This window comes from Lithobates pipiens, unplaced genomic scaffold (genome assembly GCF_037356315.1).
Source record: "Lithobates pipiens isolate NorthernLeopardFrog02 unplaced genomic scaffold, aLitPip1_a1.2 Scaffold_25, whole genome shotgun sequence".
Lineage (NCBI taxonomy): Eukaryota > Metazoa > Chordata > Amphibia > Anura > Ranidae > Lithobates > Lithobates pipiens.
The window spans coordinates 112,323,815-112,350,342 of record NW_027507787.1 but is presented as its reverse complement, the minus strand read 5'-3'; the positions used below and the strand labels follow the sequence as shown (position 1 = coordinate 112,350,342).

At 47.1% G+C, this 26,528-nt stretch overlaps 1 protein-coding gene across 2 annotated transcripts in view; it reads right to left on the bottom strand.

The window, feature by feature from the left end:
• TMEM132A (transmembrane protein 132A) overlaps nucleotides 1–26,528 on the bottom strand; it is a 408,370-nt gene that overhangs the window by 189,214 nt on the left and 192,628 nt on the right. For both annotated transcript variants that reach the window (XM_077454804.1, XM_077454805.1), the window contains exons 7-8: nucleotides 20,199–20,342; nucleotides 19,931–20,112 (exon numbers count right to left, since the gene is read on the bottom strand). In XM_077454804.1, the coding sequence (XP_077310930.1) occupies nucleotides 19,931–20,112; nucleotides 20,199–20,342 (326 nt within the window). The remainder of the gene's footprint in view (nucleotides 1–19,930; nucleotides 20,113–20,198; nucleotides 20,343–26,528) is intronic.

Below are 26,528 nucleotides of genomic sequence, written 5' to 3'. Positions count from 1 at the left end.
GTAACCGAGGACCTGTCCCGGCCCATCAGAGTACCCGAGGACCTGTCCCGGCCCATCTGAGTACCCGAGTACCTGCCACAGCCCATCTGAGTACCCGAGTACCTGCCGCAGCCCATCTGAGTACCCGAGTACCTGCCACAGCCCATCTGAGTACCCGAGTACCTGTCACAGTTCATCTGAGTACCTGAGTACCTGTCACAGTTCATCTTAGTACCCGAGTACCTGTCACAGTCCATATGAGTACCTGTCACCGCCCTTCAGAGTACCCAAATACCAGTCACCAAGCCATCAGAGTACCTGTCACCAGGCCATCAGAGTACCTGAGTACCTGTCCCCAGGCCATCAGAGTACCCGAGTACCTATTTGCAGCCCATGTCTCATAGAATATACGTTGGGGTGTTTTTTGTGGGTAATTTCCCTGTCCTGGTGGTTCAGGACCTTCAAAAGTGTGATAGGTAGGAATGAAATGAGATGTGTCATTTATGCTCCTAGAACGCCTGGACGTACTACTTCAATGTTGGGCCTCTCTATGTAGCCAGGCTGTGTAAAAGTCCTACACATGTGGTATTGCCATACTCGGGAGGAGTAGCAGAATGTATTTTGGGGTGTAATTATATATATATATATATATATATATATATATATATATATATATATATATATATATATAAATATTGTAAAGGTATGCAAGGTGAGATAAACAATAATAGGTACATTTCACCTTGCATTCATTCCATTGTAAGGGACTAAACCGGAATCTGGACGGTTTTTCCAGCCTTTGTGGCAGGCGAGGTGCCGGTCCGGATGTTTGGGTCCACTGGAGTACACAGTCAGCTGGACTTTAAATATCGAGGAAGAGAGCATAGCAGGGGTTCTGGCTGATGACTCAGAGAGGAACCTGAGTGAGAAGAGCTCTGTGTGTTGGACTGAAAGGTTTGCTTACCCTCATGTTTTGGGTGAAAGGGACCAGCCCTGCACTATATAGAGAGGAGATTATTGTTTAGTTTAGCGCCGGGCAAGGATTTCATTTACTGTTTTGTTTATTTTATTTTTATTTGCCAACACTCTGTAAATAAACCTGGCATCCGCCAGATTTTAAAGAAAGTGTCTGGTTGCTGACCCACATGTGGTGGAGAATGCAGGCACTTATCTGAAGATGGAGGAAATGTTAAAGGTCCTGCTACAGGCCAGTGCAGCTCAGCAGGAAACCAACCGACAAGTCGCAGAGGCCGCTGTAGCACAACAGGCGGTTGCTGCAGCACAATATGCCGCCCAGCAGGAGATGAACTGCCAAATTGCGGAGGCCACTGCAGCCCGGCAGGGGGCCGAGCAGGAGATGAACCGGCAGTTCGCAGAGGCTCTAGTGGAACTGAAGAAGGGGTCCCACCTCCTGTGCCAGTGGAACCAAAGATGGTTCGTGCCTCCTACCACCTACAGAAAATGACATCTGCCGATTATGTCGAGGTATACCTTGTTACTTTTGAGAGCGTGACTGTCCACGAAGGATGGCCAAAAGAGCAGTGGGCGGGTCTGTTGGCACCATTTCTAACAGGAGAACCCAAAAAGGCCTATTTTGATCTAGAACCAGATAAGGCCCAGTATTATGAGACTCTAAACGCAGAGATACTCGCACGCTTGGGTGTCACCATGGCAGTCCTGGCCCAGCACATGCATCAGTGGTCCTACTCCAGCAAAAAGCCACCCTGTTCACAAATGTTTGACCTGGTCTCTCTCACCAGGAAGTGGTTGCAGCCTGAGACCTTGACAAGCCCTCAGATTGTGGAGCATATGGTAATGGACCGCTACCTGCATGCGCTCCCTGCTGCCCTGAGGAAGTGGGTCAGACAGGGGGACCCCAAAACTGTGGCCCAACTGGTGAATCTAGTGGAGAGGTACAGCGCTACTGAGGACTCACTTTGGTGTGTCTAGGGGTGCAAGATCTCCCAGCGGTTCTGGCAAGACTGTTCCGGGGTTTGGGGAAATTTGATAAGACTGTTGTTAAAGATGATGTGACTGTGGGTTCTAGACCTCGAGACTGGCCAAGGAAGCCAGGAAGGTCTTTTGGACTGGTAAGAGGACTGGTGGTAGAGCATATACAATGTTTTCGTTGCCATGCATTAGGGAATATTGCTGCAAACTGTCCTTTAAATGATGAACCTGTGCAATGTGATTATGCTTATAAGAAAATATGTATTTCTTTGTTTGCACAGAATGCATGTACTGTGTCGTGTCAGAGTTGCATTGAAAAACAGATGTGTGTAATTTCAGTGGATAGAAAGCCCCTGACAGCCCTGTTAGACTCTGGTAGTGTGGTGACCCTGGTCAGGAATGATTGTATAAACCCCACAAAACTACACCCCAGTACTATTGGGGTAATTTGCATCCATGGGGACATGCGGGACTACCAGACAGAGGTGGTTGAGGTCGATACCCCCTGGGGCAGTGTAACACATTTAGTGGGGGTGGTACCTTCACTGCTTCATGAAGCTTTAGTGGGGAGAGATTTTCCCCATTTTTGGAATTCATGGGAGAGCAAGGGGAGGCTGGTAGATAGAGCTACTTCTGCTGGGCAAGCACGAAAACTCTCACCAGACCCTTTTTGCCAAAAGGAAGGGGGTACTGTTGGTGGGATCGAGGAAGCTGGCGATCCTCTTCCTTTCCCTGTCATGGCTGGGGAGCTGGAGGACCTGGAAGCTAGCTCCCTGCCCGAGGGTAACAAACAGGAGAACACCTCTGCCCCTGATAATGGGAGTAGCCAGAATGTGGTACCTGACTTAGAGGTCAGGAGAGAGGATTTCTGTACCGAGCAACTACGAGATGCCACCCTCATGAGATCCAGGGAAAACATTCAGATCTTGGATGGGGAACCTAACGGGGGGGGGGGGGGGTGTCTTTCCCCTACATGGCCATTAAAAACAATTTATTGTATCAAGGGGTAAAATGTGGAGAGGACGAGATAGAACAGCTACTGGTTCCCAAACCCTTCTGCAGGGTGGTGCTAGACCTGGCCCATGGTCATGTAATGGGGGGTTATCAAACACCAGGGAGAGAATCACCCAGAGATTATTCTGGCCCGGGTTGCATGCAGATGTCAAGGAGTACTGCGAATCATGCCAAATGTTGGCACCGTCACCCCATTTTCGCAGCCCTCTTGTCCCTCTACCAATAATCGAGGTCTTCTTTGAGAGGATTGGCATATTCTGGTGATCCTAGACTATGCAACGTGCTATCCTGAGGCCATACCTTTGCACAACACATCTGCTAAGGCTATCGCCAAGGAATTGGTTCAGGTGTTTAGTCGAGTGGGGATCCCAAAAGAGATCTTAACCGATCAGGGTAACCCATTTATGTACAGGGTTACCAAGGAACTGTGTAGATTATACAAAATATCACATCTCCGTACCTCTACCACCCCCAAACGGATGGTTTGGTCGAAAGGTTTAATAAAACTAAAAATGAAAAAGGTGGTCAACAAAGATGGGAGAAATTGGGGTTTTTTGCTACCATATATCATGTTTGCCATGCGAGAGATTCCACAGGCATCCACAGGCTATTCCCCCTTTGAGTTTTTTTTATGGTAGACATCCCAGGGGGCTGCTAAAGGTCGCCAAAGAAACGTGGGAAGGAGAGGCCATCCCTTATAGAAGCATCATAGAGCATGTCTTCTTGATGCAGGATCGAACCACAGCTGTCCTGCCCCTGGTGCAAGAACATATAGAGCGAGCCCAGGAGGCCCCGAGGGTGGTCTATGATGGGGTGCCAAGGTCCGTACTTTCAGCCCCAGGGACAGAGTGTTAGTACTGTTTCTCAAGGTGGAAAGTAATTTCCTAGCCAAGTGGCAGGGTCTCTGAGGTTGTTGAAAGGATGGGGAGGTAAACTACAAAGTCTACCAGCCAGGGAAAAGGAAGCCGCACCAAATTTATCATGTGAATCTCTCAAAGCCCTGGAAAGACAGAGACTTTACGGGCCACATCCACGCCTCTAACTGACTGGGTACCGGTGACACCTGACGTCCCCATAACCGATACCCTGTCCGTGGCACAACAAAGTGACTTTAGGGCGTTTGTGCATAAAAATTGAGACTTTTTCTCCCCCTTACCCAGACTGACCAACCTGCTCCAACATGACATAGTGACAGAACCAGGGGTTTGTTTAAATGTAAATCCGTATAGAATCCCAGAGGCCAGGCGAGAGGCAGTCGCAAAGGAAATAAAAAATATGTTAGAGTTGGACATGATAGAGTCCCACAGTTAGTGGTCGAGCCCCATAGTGCTGGTCCCAAAACCTGATGGTTTTGTAACGACTTTAGGAAACTCAACAGTGTGTCCATGCTCGATGCGTACCCGATGCCCTGGGTCGGCGAGCTCGTGGACAGGTTAGGACAGGCTCTCTACATAACGACCCTAGACTCAACGAAAGCCTATTGGCAAATAACGCTAACTGAATCAGCCAAGGAGAAGACTGCCTTTTCTACTCCTGGGGGCTCTTTTCAGTATAACCGGATGCCTATTGGTCTGCTTGGAGCCCCTGCTCCATTCCAGTGAATGATGGACAAAGCATTTAGACATCTCCCGTATGCAGCTGCGTATTTGGATGATGTGTTCATCCACAGCCCAGATTGGGAATCGCACCTGCTCTGTGTACAAGCAGTGATAGATTCCCTTAGAGAAGCAGGTCTCACGGCTAACCCAAAAAAACGTGCCATAGGCCTGGAGGAGGCCAAATACCTTGGGTACATTATTGGCTGGGGAGTGGTCAAGCCGCAGACCAATAAGGTTGAGGCAATTCAAAAATGGCCCCAACCAATCAATAAAAAACAAGTGAAAGCCTTCCTGGGCATTATGGGGTATTACAGACTTTGCCACTATGGCCGCCCCTCCGACGGACCTGACGAAGGGTAGAGGGGTCCATCATGGTCAAGTGGAATCCCGAAGCCGAGGAGGCATTTCAGAAGTTAAAGCAGGCCTTTTGTGGGTTACCAGTACTAGTGGGCCCGGATTTCAGCAAGGAGTTTATCATACAGACGGATTCCTCTGAGGTGGGCTTAGAGGCTGTACTGTCAGAGAACAGGTATGGTGAAGAGCACCCAATTGTATACCTGAGCCAGAAGCTGAACAAGCATGAAAAGAAATAGGCCATCGTAGAAAAGGAGTGTCTCACCATTAAATGGGCCTTAGACTCCTTGAGGTATTACCTACCTGGGAGGTCATTCAAACTGGTCACGACTATGCTCCCTTAAAGTGGCTGTGTGACAAGGTGGTTCCTGGCTTTACAGCCCTTTCGGTTTACGGTGGAGCACAGGCCAGGAATACTCCAAAATAACACAGATGTCCTCTCTCGCGTGCACTCTATGGTTGGGTCAAGTGCTCAGCCACAGGGGCTTGAGCGGAGGGGGGGGGATATGTGATGGTACACAAGGCGAGATACATAATAATAGGTACATTTCACCTCGCATTCGTTCCATTGTAAGGGACTAAACCGGAATCCGCACCATTTTTTCTAGCCTTTGTGGCAGGCTGAGTTCCGGTCCAGATATTCAGGTCCTCTGGCTGGAGACTCAGCGAGGAACTGGAGTGAGAGGAGCTCTGTGTGTTGGACTGAAAGGTTTGCTTACCCTCATGTTTTGGGTGCCGGGAACCAGACCCGCACTGTATAGAGAGGAGATTTATGTTTAGTTTAGCGCCAGACGGCAAGGATTTAATTTACGGTTTTGCTCATTTTATTTTTATTTGCAAACCCTCTGTAAATAAACCTCAGGATTTAAATCCACCAGATTTTAAAGAAAGTGCCCGGTTGCTGACCTTCATTCAGAAAAGGTGATCTCTCACAAGCTAATCTCCCACTATTATATATACACACACACAGTTTCTTGAAAAAGTATTCACTTTGTGTTGGTCTATCACATAAAATCTCAATAAAATACATTTACGTTTTTTGGTTGTAACATGACAAAATGTGGAAATTTTCAAGGGGTGCGAATACTTTTTCAAGGCACTGTACTTTTTAGCAGAGAATAAAAAAACAGGTGGATATCCGTGCTACTATGCAGTACTAATGATCTAAGCAGCCAGCAAATTTTGTTTTAAATAAAAAGTATTTGTACTAGGAGTGTCAACGAAAAATCACGAGAGAATGATATGAAAGAGCACAAGGGAAAAGACCTGGGGTGTGCCAAAAGGTCACGTGGACAGTATACCTAAAGGGGGCAAAAAGAAAACAATAGAGTAGTTTAACAAACAAGTTTATTAACCGTAATATAACATCAGTCAGTTAAATGTCTGAAAGCCTGAGCCATCTCAACATGCAGATCCGGGATGTATCTAGTGAAACATGCAGAGTTCCACCTCCCCAACTTCTTAATTACATGGCCCGGAATCCCCTGACGAGAGGCAGCGGAAGCCGCCCCTATCCTAAATGAATGACTTGAAAGATCTGCTGGGTTCAAACCTAGATTCGACCATAACATCCGGTAATGCCCGGTGAACTGTGCCATGGTGAGGGGAGCGTGAGGAAAGGGTAGCAACGGACTATCCCTCGGCTTGCCTGCAACCAACGCCCCGAGTTGATCCAAGACTGCCACAGGGCACCAAGCACTGCCAGTACTAAAATACCTCACATCTGTACCAGCCCCAAACTGCTGAGTTTTACATGCAGACAAATGCAACCTGTAATGGTCTGGATGCCTAACCAAAAGACCTACAATGAGTAACCGTGAACCCGGGCCAGTACGGGTTAACTCACTCGGCCTAAGGAACCCAAAAAAAGCCAAATAGATGGCAGCTTTAAGGACCAAACTGAGGAACCTCCCAAAAGGCAGCCTGTCCAGTAGCTCTGACATGCCCCGGAAAATAGGCCCAGTGACCGGTAATCTCCTGACCGAAGTAGGGGGGCTACTCCTCAGGACGCCCCTCAGAATGGCCTTAACAGCATGCGCCGAAAAGATGGATGACCTATTTGGATCCTGTAGGGACAGGTGGTGCTGAACCCCTGCCAAATAAGTCTTGATAGTGCCATGTGACAACTTCAACTGGGAGTGGCAGTAAGCCACAAATGCCAGCATAAAACATACATCATACCCATCGAAAAACGGGAATCGAGACCGGAAAATCTGGAAAGTATTCCAGGCCGAGGCATACGCCTTCCTGGTGTTAGATAATGACACATTAATCAGAGCTGCAGCGTCCAGAAAAAGGGAATTCAGTCCAACCTCAGAAGTGACGGCTGCGGAGAAGGTGTGGCGTAAACGTCTACATTTGGGACCTGTTGGGAAAATAGTGGGAAGTTGAGCCGAGACAAAGCATCTGCCACAACGTTCTCCACCCCACTTATGAATTCACAATGAATATGGAAATGGTACAGTAAGGACAACCAAATTAACCTATGCACAAAGGACATAATGATCAAAGACCTGGACCTGCCCTTGTTGATGATCTCCACGGCCGCCAAATTGTCCGTTGAGAAAACCACTGTCTGCCCCGTCCAAGACCCACCCCATACCTGGGCCGCCGCCACTATGGGGAAGATCTCAAACAAGGAAGAAGAATCCGTGAACCCTGGTATGGCCAAAAACTCCACCGGCCATGGCCCGGCCAACCAATGGGTGCCAAAAATGGCAGCATAACCCACTGTGGCAGTCGCATCCGACCCCACCTGAGGAAAGGAAAAGGATGCCACCGGAATGAACATGGCAATTCCATTCCAATGCCGGAGGAAATGATCCCACATGCGCAGGTCCGCAAGTATCCAGCTTGATACGGGAGCCCGAATCCGGGGCTGACTGTAATAACGCCAACAACCTTGAAATGAAAGTTCTTCCCTGTGGAATAATTCTCATCGCAAAGTTTAACATGCCCAATAATGAGAACAACTCCACCCTGGAACAAGACTGCGAGTTCGAGAAGGTATGAACACATTCTCTAATCCTGACCAGCTTGTCCGCCAGACTGGCCTGCAAAGCCTTGAAGTCCCGCAAGATCCCTAAAAAGGTCAATGCCGTAGCCGGGCCTTCCAAATTCTTGACAGCCAGCGGGACATTGAGAGCCATGAAAACAGAGCACAACTTACGCAGATCTACAGGAGCTGGCCCAGGACTCTCAATGAGGAGGAAATAATGAAGGTAATGGATGACCTCGTGACAACCCTCCACATGAAGGAGAATCCAAACCCCCCCTGCGCAAACGCATCAAACAACCAAGGACTGCTTTTCGAACCAAAGGTGAGCTTGGTAGCGAAATAGTACAGCCCCCTCCACTTCACCCCATGCCACTGCCAGAGCGACGGCATGATCGGAAGGAGTTTGAAAGCCCCACCTCGATGATCCGCTGGATGGCCTGATCTACTGAAGCATATTTCAAAGAGAATTCCTCCGATGGAATTAAAGAGTTTAAACTAGGCACCGCGGAGCAATGAGGGGCAGTAAATTAAACGTAATTTATTAGAAAACTTCCCCTTGACCAACCCCAAAGGATTGACCCTCCAATGCTGGAAAGGAGAAACCCGAAAGGGACTAATGACGAACCCCTTGTCCAGCTCGGACTGCAGCAAGGTGTCTACCGCCCCCAAATCCACCATAGAGGACCTGAGATTGGGACTCTCAAACATACCAGTAGGCAGAGTAATAAAACCTGTATGGAAACCTTCTGTAAACCCATCCACCAAAAAAAACCCTTAATGTAGGAGAAGGGTGAGCGACCAACCAAAACTCCAACAGAACCACATTGACCCAGCTCAGTCAGCTGCGCTTGCCCTGCCTGAGAGAGCAGGCTGATTTAGGATGGGCCCTGAAACAACCAGAGCAAACATGCAACAATCGACATTGGCTGTAATTACAAACTCCATAATTAAAATTGTTACATATCTGCGACTTCCCCAGGTACTGAAAAGGCCGACCCAGCTGGTCAACAGTGGCAGTCTGAGTCAGAGCTGGCAGAGCACTGAGGAAACCCCTGGAGAACAGGGAACTCAGTGTTGGGGCACCAGAAGGCCGTGTGAGATGATTACTGGCAAGTGGCGCAGACAGGAGACCTCAAACCGGCAAGAGCTCAGTGTCCACACTACTCCAGTTAGTGACCCCCGATGCTGAGAAAACATGGCCACAGCTTTAGCAGAAAATGAACGGCGATAGTCATAAAAAGCCATTCCCCCAAATTTGTGACCCAACTCTACCACCGCATACAAGTAATGATCCAACTCCTCCCTCCTGTGGGGACTCATCGAACAAACAATGTCCCTGAACATACTGAAAACCAGCACAAACTCAGGAATAGGAAAGGTCCCTGGACTTGATGATAACTGACACGTCGCCGCAAGCATGACTTATTGTCAGCAACATTATGAGCAGCAATCAACAAGGAAGCCAGATTGACATCCTTGCCCTCCAAAATATCCCTCCTGAGATTCCCCGGGATAAAGTGGGCCGTGGTGACCGAAGGGACGTCAGAACTAGTACCTGCAGCCACCTGTGACGGCCCTGACATCGCGGGAACCTCAGCTCCTGTCGCAACCCCAGAAGCTGCCAGATCCACAGGGGTCGGACTAGGATTGGACTCCAGCACCTCCACCCTGGCCCGTAATTCCTGAAAAGATCCCGCCAATGAGCTAAGGGTAGCCTGGATCTGAGAAAGGGAAGGTGACACCGTACGCACAGTGGCCTGCTCCACGCCAGAACCTGAAGAGATAGGAAATAATAGTCTAAAAAGTTCCGCCTTGCAGGCTGAAGCCGAGAGAGAGATCCCCCTAAGACGCAATTCCGCCATCAATCTCGGGACAGTCCAGGTCCTCATAGAAGGCGAGCTGCCCTGATCCGAACCCCTGGCAGGGGAAGAGGAAATGGAAGCAAAATCACTGATATCTGCAGCCTGCGACATATCCTAAATGAACAAAAACATATCCTAAATGAACAAGCATGAAAACAACAACCACCTATCGATCCCTCCACCGACCACCATCTGAGCCCAAGAATCCCCCCCCAAACATGACCTCCCAAGACCTGAACCCCCTAACTTGTCGGAGGCCAAGAAAACCTACGAACCGCAGGCCAATTAAAAACGAAAACTTAGGCCTCCTGAACCTGAAAGCGTGACAGGTTCCCTAAAACTAAAGCCACTACCCAAACGAAAGACAACAGTCCCACCGTGAGAGGAAAGTCCACCTTAAAATAACGGGTGAGGAGATTTACCACCTGCCCAAGCCCATTTAAAAACGAACCTCTCCACCCACTAAACCTAACCATGAGATAGAAAACATGGCGCAGCAACGAAACCCACCAAACGAGGAAAACGAGAAACCAAGAGGAACAATAACCCAAACTTGACTTACCTTCGAGCACCTCCAAACCAGACTGAAACAAAGCTTGCGACTGGCCCCTGATGCCTGTCCTACAATGAAATATGAACGGAACTGAAACCATGACAGACTTTAAAAATGAGAAACGAAAAACAGATGAAACTATGTGACCCAACCTACGAACCTGAAAACGTGTCAGGTAATGAACGAAACCTACCCGCCAATACATGAACGTGCCCTGACATGACTAAACGGCTGAGGAGACCTGCCACTGCTCAAGACAATTAAAAACGAACATCTCAAACCGTATGACACCCACAGACGTGGTGGGTGACCCTGCAGTGGCATGACAACCCACTCCCAACCAACCCTTGGCCTGAGTAAACTGACCGGGAAATCTCATCCCACCCCCCCAAAGAAACTGAAACCCTGCAACTGCGAGCCCCTGACGTGACAAAACACTCAAAACCCCAAACGTGGGTGACCTACCCCCCTCCCCGACACTTACTGCCACAGGGGAAAAAATAGATTAACAGGAAACGAGGAAACCTTGACCAGGCGCCCCGGCAACGAGAACTGACGGACGTAAGAATCCCACCTGCAGAGAAAATACAAGTTTATACAAAAACCAACCAAAATATAGGCTGCACAAGAACCTGACCCCCCCCCCCCCCCCACCTGACCAGGCAAACCGAAAAAACAGCGTACAGTGAAACACCTGCAGCTCCCCTAGCCCCTGTAACTAGGAAATACCCCCCCCCATGACAAGACCAATCATCAGAAACAAAAAACATGTACATCAAACCCCCCCCAACCCCTAAGAACCCAGCGACCCCCTCCCTACCAAAACATGCTTGACCCGGAAGAAATACGTATCCAATTATATGTGTTTTTTTTTTTTAAAGGTTAAAAACGTGCTTTTAAACTCCAAATATTTAATTATATAAATTAACCTCTTTTCCTCTATATACACACACACACACACGCACACACACACACATAATATATATATATATATATATATATATATATACACACACGCACACACATATATATTTTAAATATCCGCCCCCCCCCCCCCACATGCCCCCTACGGCCGGCCACACCAAGCGCCAGAAGCTGCTACTCTGGTTCGTAATACCCATCTCCCCCCATACCCCTACACTACCTTTGTGTACAGGCGACAAGCCCGAACCTCAGTGCAAAGCCGAGGATGGCCGAGAGGAGTGGGGAAAGCCGACCGCCGGTGGAACCAGCCGAAACGTTGTCGGAAACAGCCGAACGCCGCCAGAAATCGCCACAGATGCCGAGACCTCGTGGAGTCCCGCCAGAAGTGACGAATCCACCGCAAAACACTGAACACGCCGACAGGAGCAAGGAGGAGGAGGGTGGCTTTAAATTCCCCCCGACTCCTCCTACAAACTCAGGCCCGCCTGCGGCCGGCCTTCTCATAAAAGTCCACATGCGGCACTAAGACATTAAACAGTCTTTCAGGGAGAGAGAGAGATGAAATCCCTTCACCGGCTTCTGTTTATTGGGAAAGGCACACCACACCGCAGTGTCAATCCAATCTCCTTGCCAGAAATTTTTGCAAAGCAAGCATGTAATATCCACTCTGCAATGTTTCCAGCTTCACTCTCTACTCACTAATCTGATGATGTGGTATGGCTCAATCACAGAAAAAACGAAATGGCATCCACCACTGCTCACATGCATCCAGATGGCCAGGACATCCAACAGCCAGGTAAATCCCAGAAGTGTATCCTTCCAATCATATGCATAACATCACTAATGAAAAATAAAGCAGCATATAGTGAAGCCCATACAGTATATAAAAAAAATGTATTTAAGATACACATAAAAGGTACAGGTAAACTAACATCAGAGCTTTAAAAACGGCCATGGCTCTCAGCGTGCTTGTGTCTTTGCCCACCTGACATGTTTCATCCTATTGGACATCAACAGAGGTGTGGCCTTAGGACACAAGCACACCTTTTTTTGTACGATTCACGAATGACGTGAAACCAGAAGTAAATCATTCAAGATGGCGCATCAACCAAAAATAGGATGTTGGAACGCATCACGTGATCGCGTTTGCGTTCCACCACCGGGAAATCGGAGACAATCTCCTGTCAGTGACTAAAACTAGACCAGGAAATGAAAAAGGTCACCCATACATTCCTTTATGAATATACTAAAAGCATGAGGGATGCAACACGACGTTGCTGGAGGCTCCCCATAGCTACTGTTCAGAATTTTAAAGTCCATGAACACAAATAGTAAACAATGTAAAAAACATTCCCCTGGTATTAGGACACAGCCCCCCCAGTGCACATATTATAACTGCAACATTATATTAACCAAATACATGAAAAAGTGACACGAAAAAATGAAAAAACAAAGACATTTTAAAATCTAAAAAAAAAAAAAAAAAAAAAAAAAAAAAACGGAGTTAGACTTACCGGTAACTCTTTTTCTAGGAGTCTTCCAGGACAGCGTCTGAGATATAGGGCTCCTCCCTCCAGGACAGGAAACACATCTACCCAAACAGATAAAAAGGGTGGTCCTCCAGGCCCTCCTCAGTTTTAATCCAAGTACCGCCGGAAGGCACTGAAAAACATAACACACTAACAACAATGTCAGTAGGCATCCTCACCATCAGTCAATCTAAACAACCCCAGGTGGGAAACCAGGCTGTCCTGGAAGACTCCTAGAAAGAGCATTACCGGTAAGTCTAACTCCGCTTTTCTCCTTTCGTCTTCCAGGACAGCCTCTGAGATAAGCAAGGAACTTACCTTGCCAGAGCGGGACCACTGCCTGGGGTACCTTACGTCCAAAAGTCTGCTCCTTGTCAGACAGTAAATCCAGACAGTAATGTCTTGCAAACCTAGAGTAGCTGGACCAAGTTGCTGCCTTGCAGATCTCCTCCGTAGAGGCGCCAGCCCTCTCTGCCTATGAAATAGAAGCTGCCCTGGTGGAATGTGCCTTTACTAAGGGAGCCTGCTTCCCCTCTAACTCATAAGCCTTAATGGTCACCAATCTCATCCATCTGGCGATAGAAGATTTGGACGCCTTGCACCCCTTGTAAGGGCCCGCAAAATTAACAAAAAGCAAATCCAACTTCCTGAAGTCCTTAGTGGCTTCTAAAAAAAGTAAAAGGCTTCTTTTAACATCTAACAAACTCAAAGACCCTACCTCATCCCTGTCTGAGGAAGAAAAAAATGTCGGCAAGACAATGTCCTGTGTCCTATGAAACGTGGACACTACCTTAGGGAGAAAACTAGGGTCAGTCTTGAGCACCACCCTGTCTTCTAAATTTGACAAAAACGGCTCCCTGATCGAGAGAGCCTGCAGATCACTCACTCACCCTTCTGGCTGAGGTGATCGCTATCAAAAAAACTGTTTTAATCACTACACATTTTAGAGATGCCTGCTCTAAAGGCTCGAAGGGACCTAAGGACCAAGGACAGGTCCCAGGTAGGGCAGGTCCTTATCTTCACTGGCTTGGATCTTGCTAGAGCTTTGAAAAAATGATTGACGGACGGATTCTGCTGGAGAGAGGTCTGAAGGAAAACACTTAGGGCCGCAGTTTGCACTTTTAAGGTACTGATAGAAAGACCCAGCTCTACCCTGCCTGAAGAAATTCTAGGACCGCTGGGATCCCGGGACGCTTAACTCCCTGTTCCCGCTATCATCCTTACTGAAGGGATGGCATAACAAAGACCGAATTGTCAAGGATTGGCAAAAGCGTCTATCCCCCTGGCCTGATCCTGTGGGTGAATGGAAAAGAACTGCGTCACCTTTTTGTTGCTTTCTGCGGCAAATAGGTCTATTTCCGGCCGACCGCAGCAATCTCCTCAAACACCTCCCTGTTGAGGGACCACTCGTCCTGGTTTACCTGCTGCCGGCTGACAAAAATCTGCCAGCGAATTCTGAGAGCCCTACAGATAAATCGCTGATATTGAGGACAAGGTTCTCTCAGCCCAACAAAAGAGTCTGTTTGCTATAGCTTGCAGCGCGGGGCTTCTGGTCCCCCCCCCCCCGCTTGTTCAGATAAGCTACTGCTGCCGCATTGTCTGACCGAACCTGAAGATCCCGCCCCTCTATCTGGGACTGGAAAGCTTCTATCGCTCTAAAAATCGCCAGAAGCTCCCTCTGGTTTTAGGAGCGGCCTGCCTCCACTGTTGACCAGGCCCCCCTGAGCTAAGGCGCCCTCCAGGTGGGCACCTCAACCAAACGCACTGGCATTGGTCGTGACCACCATAGCGGCCTGTTTGGACGAGGGCCGACCCTTGTCTAAGTTGTCCTGGGCCCGCCACCAACAAAGCGATCTCCTGACCCCGGAAAACAGGGGCATAACCTGATCCAGGCTCTGCTCCCTGCCGTCCCACTAATGGAGCATGAGACCCTGCAAGAGGCGCTGATGATGCTTTGCCCATGCAACTGCTGGAAAACAAGACCTCATCAGTCCCAGGACTCTCTTAACCTCTCTGATCCGGGCTTCCAGACCATATTGAAGCTGGGCTACCCCCTGCTCTACCTTCCTGATCTCTTCCCCCGGGAGAAATACCCTCATCTCTACAGATGAGATCCTGTACCCAAGATACAGCACCTCCCGTGACTGGGACTTTTCCTGGTTGATAAGCCACCCCAGCGAGCACAGGAAAACCAATGCCTCCAGCAAGTCTTTCTGTAGCTGCTGGGACAAATGGGCTATAAACAGGAGATCGTCCAAATATGGAATCATCGTTATAGCCCTGAGCCTTAACGGGGCCAGAGCCTCTGCCAGGACCTTCCTTGGTGAGGCCGAAAGCCCGAAAGGAAGAGCCTGGAACTGGAAGTGTACCACCTCTGTGTTTATCTGGACTGCCAATCTGAGAAACCTCTGAGACTCCTGATGAATCGGGATGTGCAAATCCGCATCCCTGAGGTCTACCGTGGCCATGTGACAACCCCGAAATAGGAAATTGGTTACCAAAAAGATTGATTCCATCAGGAACAGTTTGTATCTTACAAACTTGTTCAGGGGGCGGAGATTCAGGATCAGCCTGAATTTTCCCGAAGACTTCTTTACCACAAAAACATGGGAGTAAACTCCCAGGCCTCGTTCCTCCTGGGGCACCTGCACCAATACCCCTTGGACTACTAGGTCTCCCAAGAGAAGACCCAGGGCCTTTGCCTTCTCTTGGTCTTTTGGTAACCTTATTTGGGGTGGGGGGGGGACTGAAACAAACTCCAACCTGTTACCGTTCCCTATTACATCCCGTATGAACAGACTTGAGGTTGAAGCGTTCCATTGTGGAAGGAAGTTCCTCCCACTGGGGCACAGGAGTCACTGGGTCTTAGAGGTGGATTGAGGAGTATATAAGATTCCTCCTCTGCCTCGCCCCTTGTGACCTGACCAATGATTTTTGGGGCGAACCTCCCTTTCCTGCAGGTTCTGCTGCCTGGAACCTCGAAAAAAACGCTTTCCTTCAGCCGTCTTCTTCCTTTCTGGGAAAGCTTTTTTCCTGTCCTGTGTGCGTTCTAACGCCTCCTGTAGGCCTGGCCCAAACAAGTGGTCCCCCGAAAATGGTAACCCACACAGCTTTAGTTTTGAGGCCGCGTCGCCCGTCCAGGTTTTAAGCCATACAGTTCTTCTGGCTGCATTTAGCAGACCCGGCTGCCAATTTAACAGATTCTGCAGAGGCATCAGCCAAAAACCCTACCGCCTTGAACAGTAATAGGAACGACTTCAACAGCTGTTGCCTGGAAGTTCCCGCCGAAATATGCGACTACAACTGGGTAAGCCAACACTCTAGATTCCTGGCCACATAGGTAGCTGCAAGCCCTTGAGCCCAATTGAAGAGGCATCCCAGGCCCTTTTAAGCAGCACGTCCCCCCTCTTATCCATAGGATCCCTGAGTGAACCCATGTCATCAAAGGCCAAATCTGTCTTCTTGCAAACCTTGGCTACAGGGGCATCAAGTTTGGGGACCTTGTACAGCCTTTTTTCCGGGTGCTCCCACTCCAGCAAAATTCAATGACTTATGTACGGGGAATACCCTGCCTTTCTGAGCACTAGATCCCTGATACATAAGGTCGTGCTTGGAAAGTTGGACCTGCTCTTCCCTAATTTCCAGAGTGTCATATTGCTTTAAGAAGGTCACCCACGTCGTCCAAGGATAGTTTGTATCTGGATGCCCTAGAGAACTCTTCCTCTCCCTCAGACTCGGAAGCAGACCCTGTCTGAGAGGAGGCTAGCGACCTTGGTACTCTCGCCTTTTCCCCCTCCTCCTCCTGACTTGGCTCAGATAAGGAAGGCATGCTGACTGCCCTGGGTAAGGAAAAAGAGGGACCCTGCATCCTATCCATCATACTTTTAAAAGACTGGAAAGTGGATGTGTCCTTTACGGATGTCAAGACTTTGTGACAAGCTGCCCCAGAGTCGTCCTTGACGAGACTAACACACTCGGGGCAAAGCTGCTTCTCCTAACCGGTGCCTAACTTCGTCCTACACACGGCACACTTCTTTCTAGGCAACGGTATCTGGTTTCTATCCTGTTTGACCTGAAAAAAAGAAAAACAGGCTCCCATTAGAATACCTCCCCTGACCCACACCGCTGTGCTTGGGGTATGCCTAGGAAGTGTCCCCCCTCACCGAAGGTTCCCCACCCCGGGAGGGTTACTACGGTCACAATACCCCCAACCCCCCAGGGTAAGACTTGGTCTGCCCTCAGCAAGCTTACCTGGGAGGTCCTGGAGCCTGCCGAACCGGAGTCCACCTGCACCGCTGTGCCCTCCATAGTTCTTGTGTTCACTCAGTCTCCCCGAGTCTTTACACTGCTCCAAATATCTCTACAGCCACACCGCTGCACCGTGAGGATTGGAACAGGTCCCGCGGCACCCCCTGATGACACGATTACGGCGGAAGTGCGTCCCTCGCACTTCAGAACGCTGGAACACAAATACTCCACCCACTCACACAGTGTCATTCCTACGGCCACACCACTCCTTGTTAGTACCCGGAACACGTCAGCCAGATGATCCGAATGTCTCCCGCCCGCCATCCGACCGGCCAGGTACGAGCGGTGGTGAGGTAGTGGGGAGATTGACGCGCACCGGGGTTCTGTTCTCTCCGAACGTTTAAACGGCAGAGGTGGCTGCTAGCAACCCTCTCCTCCCCCTTTATAGAACCGAGAGGTGCTAAGGGCTAGGTCCACCAGGTGCTCCCCCAGGACACCCCCTGAGATAAGGAACTCCCCTGTTAGTCCCGACGTGCTCCTTCCCATCCGGCAGAAAACAAAAAAACTGAGGAGGGCCTGGAGGACCACCCTTTTTATCTGATTGGGTAGATGTGTTTCCTGTCCCGGAGGGTGGAGCCCTATACCTCAGAGGCTGCCCTGGAAGACGAAAGAATATATATATATATTATAAAAGATGGTAAATATAAACATTAATCAACCATTGTTATTGAAACTATTTACGTCCCAATCAACATTTAACCCAAAGGGAATGTAACATTTTAGGTCATAGATTCAGTGAGTTTCCATATGTGAAATCTCTCTCCTAACACTACCTCGCAGTGCAGAGTAAATCTATCAATAACAATAAAAGTTGTACCTGCTGGATTTTCGTTGTGACATTTAAAGGTAGTGTCAAGAGATATATTGCTACATGTTCTTTAATTCTAATGTTCATGGCTCTTATTGTGCAGCTTCACAGGGGCGGAACCCGTCTGAAGATACCTTGTGAGTGGTCTGGAAAAACCGGACCCAACTCCCTATCATTTTTCAATACTACCCAATGTTTAGACATCTTTTTGAGGTCATAATATTGATGAGATTATATAGTAACCAGTGAAAAGTTATGATCATTCTCCCTGGAATTAGATTTTGACCTCCCATTCAACATGGCAGCCCTATCCATATTGGCTACTGCTCCTATAACTTCATCAGATGTATACCCTATGTCAACAATTCTAATCTTTAGAGTGGAAGCTTGTTCTAGAATTTCATCTTTAATGGTACAATTCCACCTTACAAACTGATTCTAAACACTTTGGGTGATGACAACTCCCCTGTCCAATATAACCATTCCTGTCAGTGGTTTTAAAGTAATTTGAAGTAATGATCTCAAAATTCAAATCAAGAAAATGGATTTTAGTTGCAAAGAGATGCCCAAACCATTATTATTGAACTGCTCCATAAAGTTAGCTAGCAATGTCATGTCACCATCCCACAGGAGGAGGTCATAGTCTATATACCTCCCCCAGAAGACTAACTCAGGTCTCCTGTTTGAATAGATGACGTCCTTCTCCCATTTAGCCATAAACAGGTTTGTCATGCTCGGGGCAAATTTTCCACCCATGGCGACCCCTCTATTCTGAAGATAGGACCCTAAACCAAAAATAAATTATGAGACATGGTAAACCTGAGTATAATCAACACAATCTCTCTGAGAGGAAAGCAAACTGACATTTTTATTTTTTAGCAGAGACCCTAGAGAATAAATGGCGATTGTTGCAATTGTTTACATCGCACTGTATTTAAAAGCTAATGTTATGCCAAGTAAATAGATACCCAACATGTCACACTTTAAAACTGTGCACGTATGTAGAATGGCAACAAACTGCGATACTTAAAAATCTCCATAGACAACGCTTTCAAATTTTTTGCAGGTCACCTGTTTAGATCAACAGAGGGGGTCTTTCCCTTGAATTATTGCTCATTGCTCTAACGTTCGCGGTGATACCTCACATGTGTGGTGTGAACACCGTTTACATATGAGTGCCCGACTTACGTATATGCGTTTGCTTGCCTAGAAGTGACATCATGACATTGCTCTGGTCCTCCAAGATCTGGTCTCTGTTCACCTCTATGGCTAGCCATGCAAACCGCCAGTCGCTTCCCAGGCATGCCAATAAAAGCGGTAAGCCTGAGAAACACCAACAAGAAAATTGCCGGCTGAAAGAAAAATTAACAGAGTTATGACTGACAGCTTCAGCCATAACCCTCACAATCCACTTGCAAGCTGCAATATATATTTATGTATTGTGGTCGGCAAGTGGCTGGTTGGTTGGTGTGGTTGAATAAAGACAGCAAATCCATCCAGTTCAACCTGTGTAGGTGTGTGTGTGTGTGTGTGTGTGTGTGTGTGTGTGTGTGTGTGTGTGTGTGTAAAAATCATTTTCCATACCCCTTTAGTATTAGTACCCTCTAAATGGATATTTAAGTATATATAACTTCACCTAATGATTTGACCTGTAACACACTATCAGTTCTAGAATGACAAAGTTCACCCACCTTTCTGTATCAGAACAACAGGAACAAGGTAGGATGACAAAAACCCCTCCTTCTACTCTTCCTTATGACATAGATGGGAGTGGTTCTGTAGTTCTTAAAGATAGCTGGGAGCAATGTAATGAATAACAGTCACCACAGGCAGAGAGCATAAGAAAGTATCAGCTCTCATGATTTCTGGCAAGCTCCAAGGGTATCAAACAAATCTAACAAATGTAACAAACTTTCAATAGTCTATTTAATAGACCAAAGGGAAACAAATACGAGTATTTCATTGTTAGGGTTTACATAAACTTTATTAAATGAGTTTGGGGCATATGATGGGTTCCCTAAAGGAATATACACTTTAAAATTGTAATTCTTACCCTGAACTTGGCAAACGTTGCAAGTTTGTGTCTGACACCTCGACTCTCAATGGAAGCAGAGGTACCCAAAGAGACAGAGAAAGAGAGGAACGTAGACGTTCTAACCAAAACTCCACCTTCACATCCACAGCCCCCTGAGTTTCCTTACCACCAACAAACAGAAAATCACAGCCATCTGACACCTGGAAAGAAAACATGGTTACAGAGAGAAACATTAGTCTAGTACAAATTGCCACACATCAATTTTAGAAAACATTATGATACAGACCTGAACAATCTGTGCACTCGGAGTTTCACAACCTGCCTGTTTGGTAACATCAACCACATGTCCACCAGCTTCCAAAGCCAGCACTGTCACCGGGATTTTCTGAGAAATGCCAGTTAGGAGGGCTGTGTTTAAAATCTCATTTGACTGCAGAAGAGGAAAAAAAAAACAGAAATAGTTCAAGAACTAAAAGGTTATTTCAGATAGCGAGCTGAATCATGTATTGCTTTCTTTTTTGACTCTTGTGCAGTGGCCCGTTCATAAGGGGTGCACGGGTGCCGCCCCACCATCCATGCGTCCGCCCCCCCATCTACATGCAGGGCGCCAATTGCATAGATTCCAAGCAGTGAGGAAGAACGGGGAGATGCTAATGTAAACAAGCATCTCCCCATTTTGCCTAGTGACACTGTCACTGATCAGCTCTCCCTGTAATCTGGAGCGCTGATCAGTGATGTGCTACACAACCCGCCCCCCCCCCCCCTCGCAGTTAGAATCACTCCCTAGGACACACCTAACCCCTACAGCGCCACCTAGTGGTTAACCCCTTCACTGACAGTGACATTTTTACACTAATCAATGACATTTTTTAGCATTGATCGCTGTATTAATGCCAATGGTTCCAAAAATGTGTCAAAATTGTCCGATGCGTCCGCCATAATGTCGCAGTCATGAAAAAAAAAAAAAAAAAAAGATCATAGCAGATTGCCACCATTACTAATAAAAAATAAATAAATAATGCCATAAAACTACCCCCTTTTTTTGTAGATGCTAAACTTTTGCGCAAACCAATCAATAAACACTTATTGTGATTTATTTTACTAAAAATGTGTAGAAAAATGCATATCAGCCTAAACTGAGGGAAAAAAACATTTTATTATTTTTTGGGGATATTGCAAAAAGTTAAATAATGTGTTTTTTTCAAAATTGTCGCTATTTTTTTGTTTATAGCGCAAAAAATAAAAACTGCAGAGGTGATCAAATACCACCAAAAGAAAGCTCTTTTTGTGGGAAAAAAGGGATGTCAATTTTGTTTGGGAGCCATGTCGCATGACCGCGCAATTGTCAGTTAAAGCGACGCAGTGCCGATTCGCAAAAAGTGCTCTGGTCAGGAAGGGGATAAATTCTTCCGTGGCTGAAGTGGTTAAGGAGCAGAAAAAAAAAAATTTTGGGAGCAATTTACCAACAGAAAAATAAAAGTGAAAGCTCCTAACTGCTGCTAAAAGCTGGCACAAAAACGCTATTATGAGAGTTTCTCATCCATCATTTTTCTGGCTTTTTTTTAGCCTATAGTGTGCATGAAGCAAAGGAAACAAATGCAGCAACAAGACCTAAAGACTGGTAAGTTGCAATATATAAAATATAATGCTTTATTGAGCAGATTAAAACCTAAAACTGATCATTTATGTATATGGACACTTAGGCTGGCCATACACAATTTAAATCTCGACCTGTTCAGAAGAATGTTTAATTGAGCAGATTAAAACCAAAAATGTATACTATAATTTATGTATATGGACACTTAGGCTGGCCGGCCATCCACGGTTTGAATCCCTTTCTGTTCAGCAGAAATCGGCAGAGATTCGAACCGGCAGGCTGAATGTACCAAGTTGATCCATCAATCAACTTGGGTACAACCAGCCTGCCAGACAATCTTATAATTAGGGGCTTGTTATAGCTGCTGGCAATAATCACTGCATTCTCCTAGCAGGAACAAAATTGTGCAAATTTGTTGCAGGCTGAATCGACCATTACTTTATATTTCTTAGGAAATCAAATTACAGCAGCTGAAAGGGAAAACTGGCAAGGAAATCTCTCTGCTACTTCCCCCAAGAGCAGTGGCAGCTGGTGTTTTTTTTTTGGGGGGCGGCAAACAATCCACCCACTCCCCGCGGACATTGGGTCCGTGGGACCCACGCTTGCGGTCAAGGAGCTCCACGCACGCACACCTGCAAGCCGCCTCTTAAAGGGCAACGTACAGGTACGTTAATCTGCCTGTACATGCCCTTCTGCCGCAGTATATCTGCGTGAGGCGGTCGGGGAGCGGTTAAAATTAAAGTCTTTTTTTTCTTTAAAAATAACCAACGTTATAATTACCTGCTATGTGCAGTGGTTTTACACAGAGCAGCCCAGATCCTCAACTTCTAAGGTCCCTCGCAGATGCTCCTGGTCCCTCCCTCCTGTAGAGTGGCCCCAGAACAATCAGCTTGCTATGGGGGCACCCAAACCAAGCCACTGCTCTGTGTGTCCATTCAGACACTGAGCTGTGGCTTGGCCCAGCCCCCTCTCTCTCATTTGCTCACCGACTGATTGGCAGCAGCCAATGGTGTCCGCTGTGGTGTCTCAGCCAATCTAGAGAGAAAATCCTGGATGCCGAGGCTCTCGTGCAACATCGCTGGATCTAGATGGGGCTCAGGTAAGTATTAGGGGGCTGCTGCACACTGAAGGTTTTTTATCTTAATGCACAGAATGCATTAAGTTAAAAAAAAACTTCTGCCTTTAGCACCCCTTGAAGCTGAAGCTTCAAAAACGCTTCTAAACTAAAATAGTTTGCACAGACACATATGATAACACTATTTGCTTCTAAAAGCAAAAAAAAAAACTGCTGAGTTTGTATAGTGTGTTAAGTTAGTGTGTATGGAGTTTAAGTTTTAAGAATGGCTGTGTAAAATAGGCTCCAGAGATAGCTTGGAAAGCTGATAACAAGATTTTAGTTCAGTATACAAGAATACCAGATTTTCAGGATTAACAGGTAAATAAACTGCAGTATTTAACTAGTAATCTGCAGTACAGTCATGGCCGAAATTGTTGGCACCCCAGAAATGTTTCCAGAAAATCAAGTATTTCTCACAGAAAAGTACTGCAGTAACACGTTTTGCTATACACGTTTATTACCTTTGTGTGTATTGGAACAAAACAAAAAAGGGAGGAAAAACAGTAAATTGGACATGTCATCACACAAAACTCCAAAAATGGGCTGGTCAAAATTCTTGGCACCCTTAACTTAATATTTGGTTGCAAACCCTTTGAGAAAAATAGGATTTTTTGTACTCACCGTAAAATCCTTTTCTCTGTTTTTTACTGACTGACACAGCTCCTTTCCCAGACCATTGGGTTGTTACACCACCTTCAGGAGAGGACTAGGCAGAACATGTTAACATGTACAACAAAACCAGAACTTTCTAGTTCCACCCAAGGGGCGGTCCCTTAGGTAACAACCCCCCAGCCTGCATCCTGCAGCCTCAGTACGTCAACAAGCAGTATAATGTAAAAAATAGGAGGGGAGGGTGTTATGTCAGTCCGTGAACTACAGAGAAAAGGATTTTACGATGAGTACAAAAAAATCAAATTTTCTCTTACGTTCACTGACTGACACAGCTCCTTTCTTAGACCATCGGGAGATCCCCAAGCAGTGCCAAAAGGAGGGAAAGGAAAGAAGTAGGAATGGCGCTGCCCTCTAGTTTGCTAGAAAAATAAAATATGCTTATCAAGATACTTTATAATTCTAATGAAATGAAATGTAAAAAAATAGACAAAATAAAAAAATAAATAAGACCAATTGCTTTATCTTACACCAAGGTGCTGTGTTGGGCCCTCTAGCGGGTGTTAGTGAACTGGGTTCTATATAACCCCTTAGACGGTGTAAAACTTTTTTTAATCTTACTCCAAAAAATTACCTTCTATTTTATATAATGTGCCCTATGTATAAAAATTGATTTTATGCTATAAATATAATGTGTGTTAGACCCTCTGTGCTAAAAATATAAAATAAAATATATAACATAAAAGTAAAAAGTTGCTATACAAAAATGATTTAGATTTTCCAAGCTGATTGTAATACAAGAGGGTTTATAAAACCCTCTAGTGAACAATGCCTATTTCTATAATAGTGATCAACAAATAGTGATAAAAATATAAAATATAAACCTGAGAATTAATCTTTGTGTTATAGACCATCATGAACATAATAGCCCAAAAAATCATGAAGCCCTATAGAACCAATTTAACGTTTTAGAACCTCTGAAAAAAAAATAATAATAATAATTTTATATATATATATATATATATATATATATATATATATATATATATATATATATATATATATGTGTGTGTATGTAGTATTTACACGTAACTTAAATGTCTGAAACAAGTATTAATATATAAATGGGGTCCACGATTGGACGCACCCCTTCCTTTTTGGGGACTACAGATTGGAGTAGAAACCCTGGAATCTTTCCGGCTCTGGAACAGGCACTCTCACTCCACGACTCAGCAGGTCCCTTACCGCCCCTTTTAGGGCCTCCCGGTGAGCCGGGAGTACGGGTATGCTGGAGGGGAAGAATCTGTTTGGTGGCCAAGAGAGAAACTGTCTTGTAGCCAGAGGAAATCAGTTCGCAGACCCACTGGTCAGAGAGCCGAGAGGCCCACCGGGCTGCAAACTCCCAAAGGCGACCCCACCCATGTTGTGGACGGGGGCAAACCTTCATGTGGTAGCACTTTTGCTCGCAGGCTTGTTAGGCTTGCGGTTCCAGGGACGCTTTTATCCTTCAGAGGTCATCCTGTCGACGTTTAGCCGAAACCCCGGGCGGACGAAAAAGCCGTTTGTGAGCGGAAAATGAGGGCCCTTGGCTATGGCGTGGCTCCTTAGCCTTTCTGGCCTGTGGGAGTAAGTAACTCTTACCACCTGTAGCATTTTTAATAGTGTCATCCAATGAGGCTCCAAAGAGCCGCTCACCAAGGAAGGGTGAATCAGTCAGGGCATTTTTAGATGCCTGGTCAGCTGACCAGCTTTTTAGCCAAATCAGGCGCCTCAGCACCACTGCTGACACTGAAGCCCTGGATAACAGAGGGAGGGTATCCAGGGCCGTGTCACAAATTTACTTAAGGCCTTGCACTAACTGGTCTGCTAGTTCTACAGAGACAGGGGAGGCATGTTGTTCCCCCAATTTGCGGTGCAAAAGTTTTGCCCACTCACTAAGTGTCTGACACAAGAGTGGATGCCAGTACTGGTCACATTGCTGACCCCACAACCGTAAACAAGGAACGAGCCACTGCCTCGGCCTTCCTGTCCGTGGGGTCCTTAAAGGCAGGAGTCCCCTCTACTGGGATCGTGGTTACTTTGTTTAACCTGGATACTGGGGGGTCCACGACCGGAGGAGACAACCATTTTTTGAGAAGGCTCTCCTTAAAAGGGGGAATTCCCCCGCCATGTATTTGGGGACCGAAAAGGTCTGTTGCGGTCGACCCCATTCTTTGTATATGAACATATCGAAATAAGTCAGATACGGAATCACCTTTAGGTGTACGAGCTGGCTTACGGGACCCAAAAGGGACCACTACATCAGCAGAGGGATCTGCTGTATCCTGAATTTTCAGAGCTGTAATCGGTGCTCCAACAAGTGCTTTATCAAGCATGTACCTGGACAGGGACTCGCCCTCACTGTCCGATCGGTCCTGGTCAGCGTCATCTGAAACAGAACAGGGGTCACCAGCCTCAGCGGGGCTAGAGTCTGTGTCAGAGCTCTCCCTGGAGGACGGAGGGGGCAGGGGGCACTTTTTACCATCTTTGCACCCGCGCACAGCCTCCATCTTGGCAACGAACGTGTTAAGGACGGCTGAAAAAACGTCCAGGGGCAATGTACTGTCAGCAGGCAAACCAGTTGCAATTGCTTGGATTTCGGGGGAAGAAACACCAGTTTCTGAAGCCATGCTGACCCTACCCTGTCTGCCACCTGTTGGGGACTTAGGACAGTGGTCCCACCCTCCTAACTGCTGCAGGCTGAGGGGCCCCCACCACAGGACTCGCCACCCTGACCGAGTTCTGCGCTGTCCAGCTAGGTGTGCCTGTGTCAGCTCCCAGATGCCTGTGAGAGAAAATCACACTGTGCTGAGACCCAGAGGACAGCGCTGAGCATGAAAAATGGTTTAAGGCTTCAACAAAATGGCCACGAGCGTCCAGTACAAAGCACATAATCACAGGGAAAATGGCCACCAGACTACAGCAAAATGGAGTCTGACCATGCTTCTCCCTGGTCACACCAAAAATGGCCGCAGAGCACTGTATGCAATGGGAGAGAGTGAAAACAGGCAGAGGAAATGGCGGCAAACAGCGCTACAGCAATCAGCAGACACAGACCTCCAGACACCCAGGGGAGAGACCTACAGACATCCAGGGCAAAGCTACCCAGCGCAGCCTCCACTCCTTCTATGGCACACACACCGCTCAGTAGCCCATGCAGAATCCCCCACAGTGAGGGGGGGAGGGAAGATAAGGACAGGGAGAGAAGAGAGGGAGGTGAGGGACCCCCGAATCGACCTCCCAGGGAATGCCCA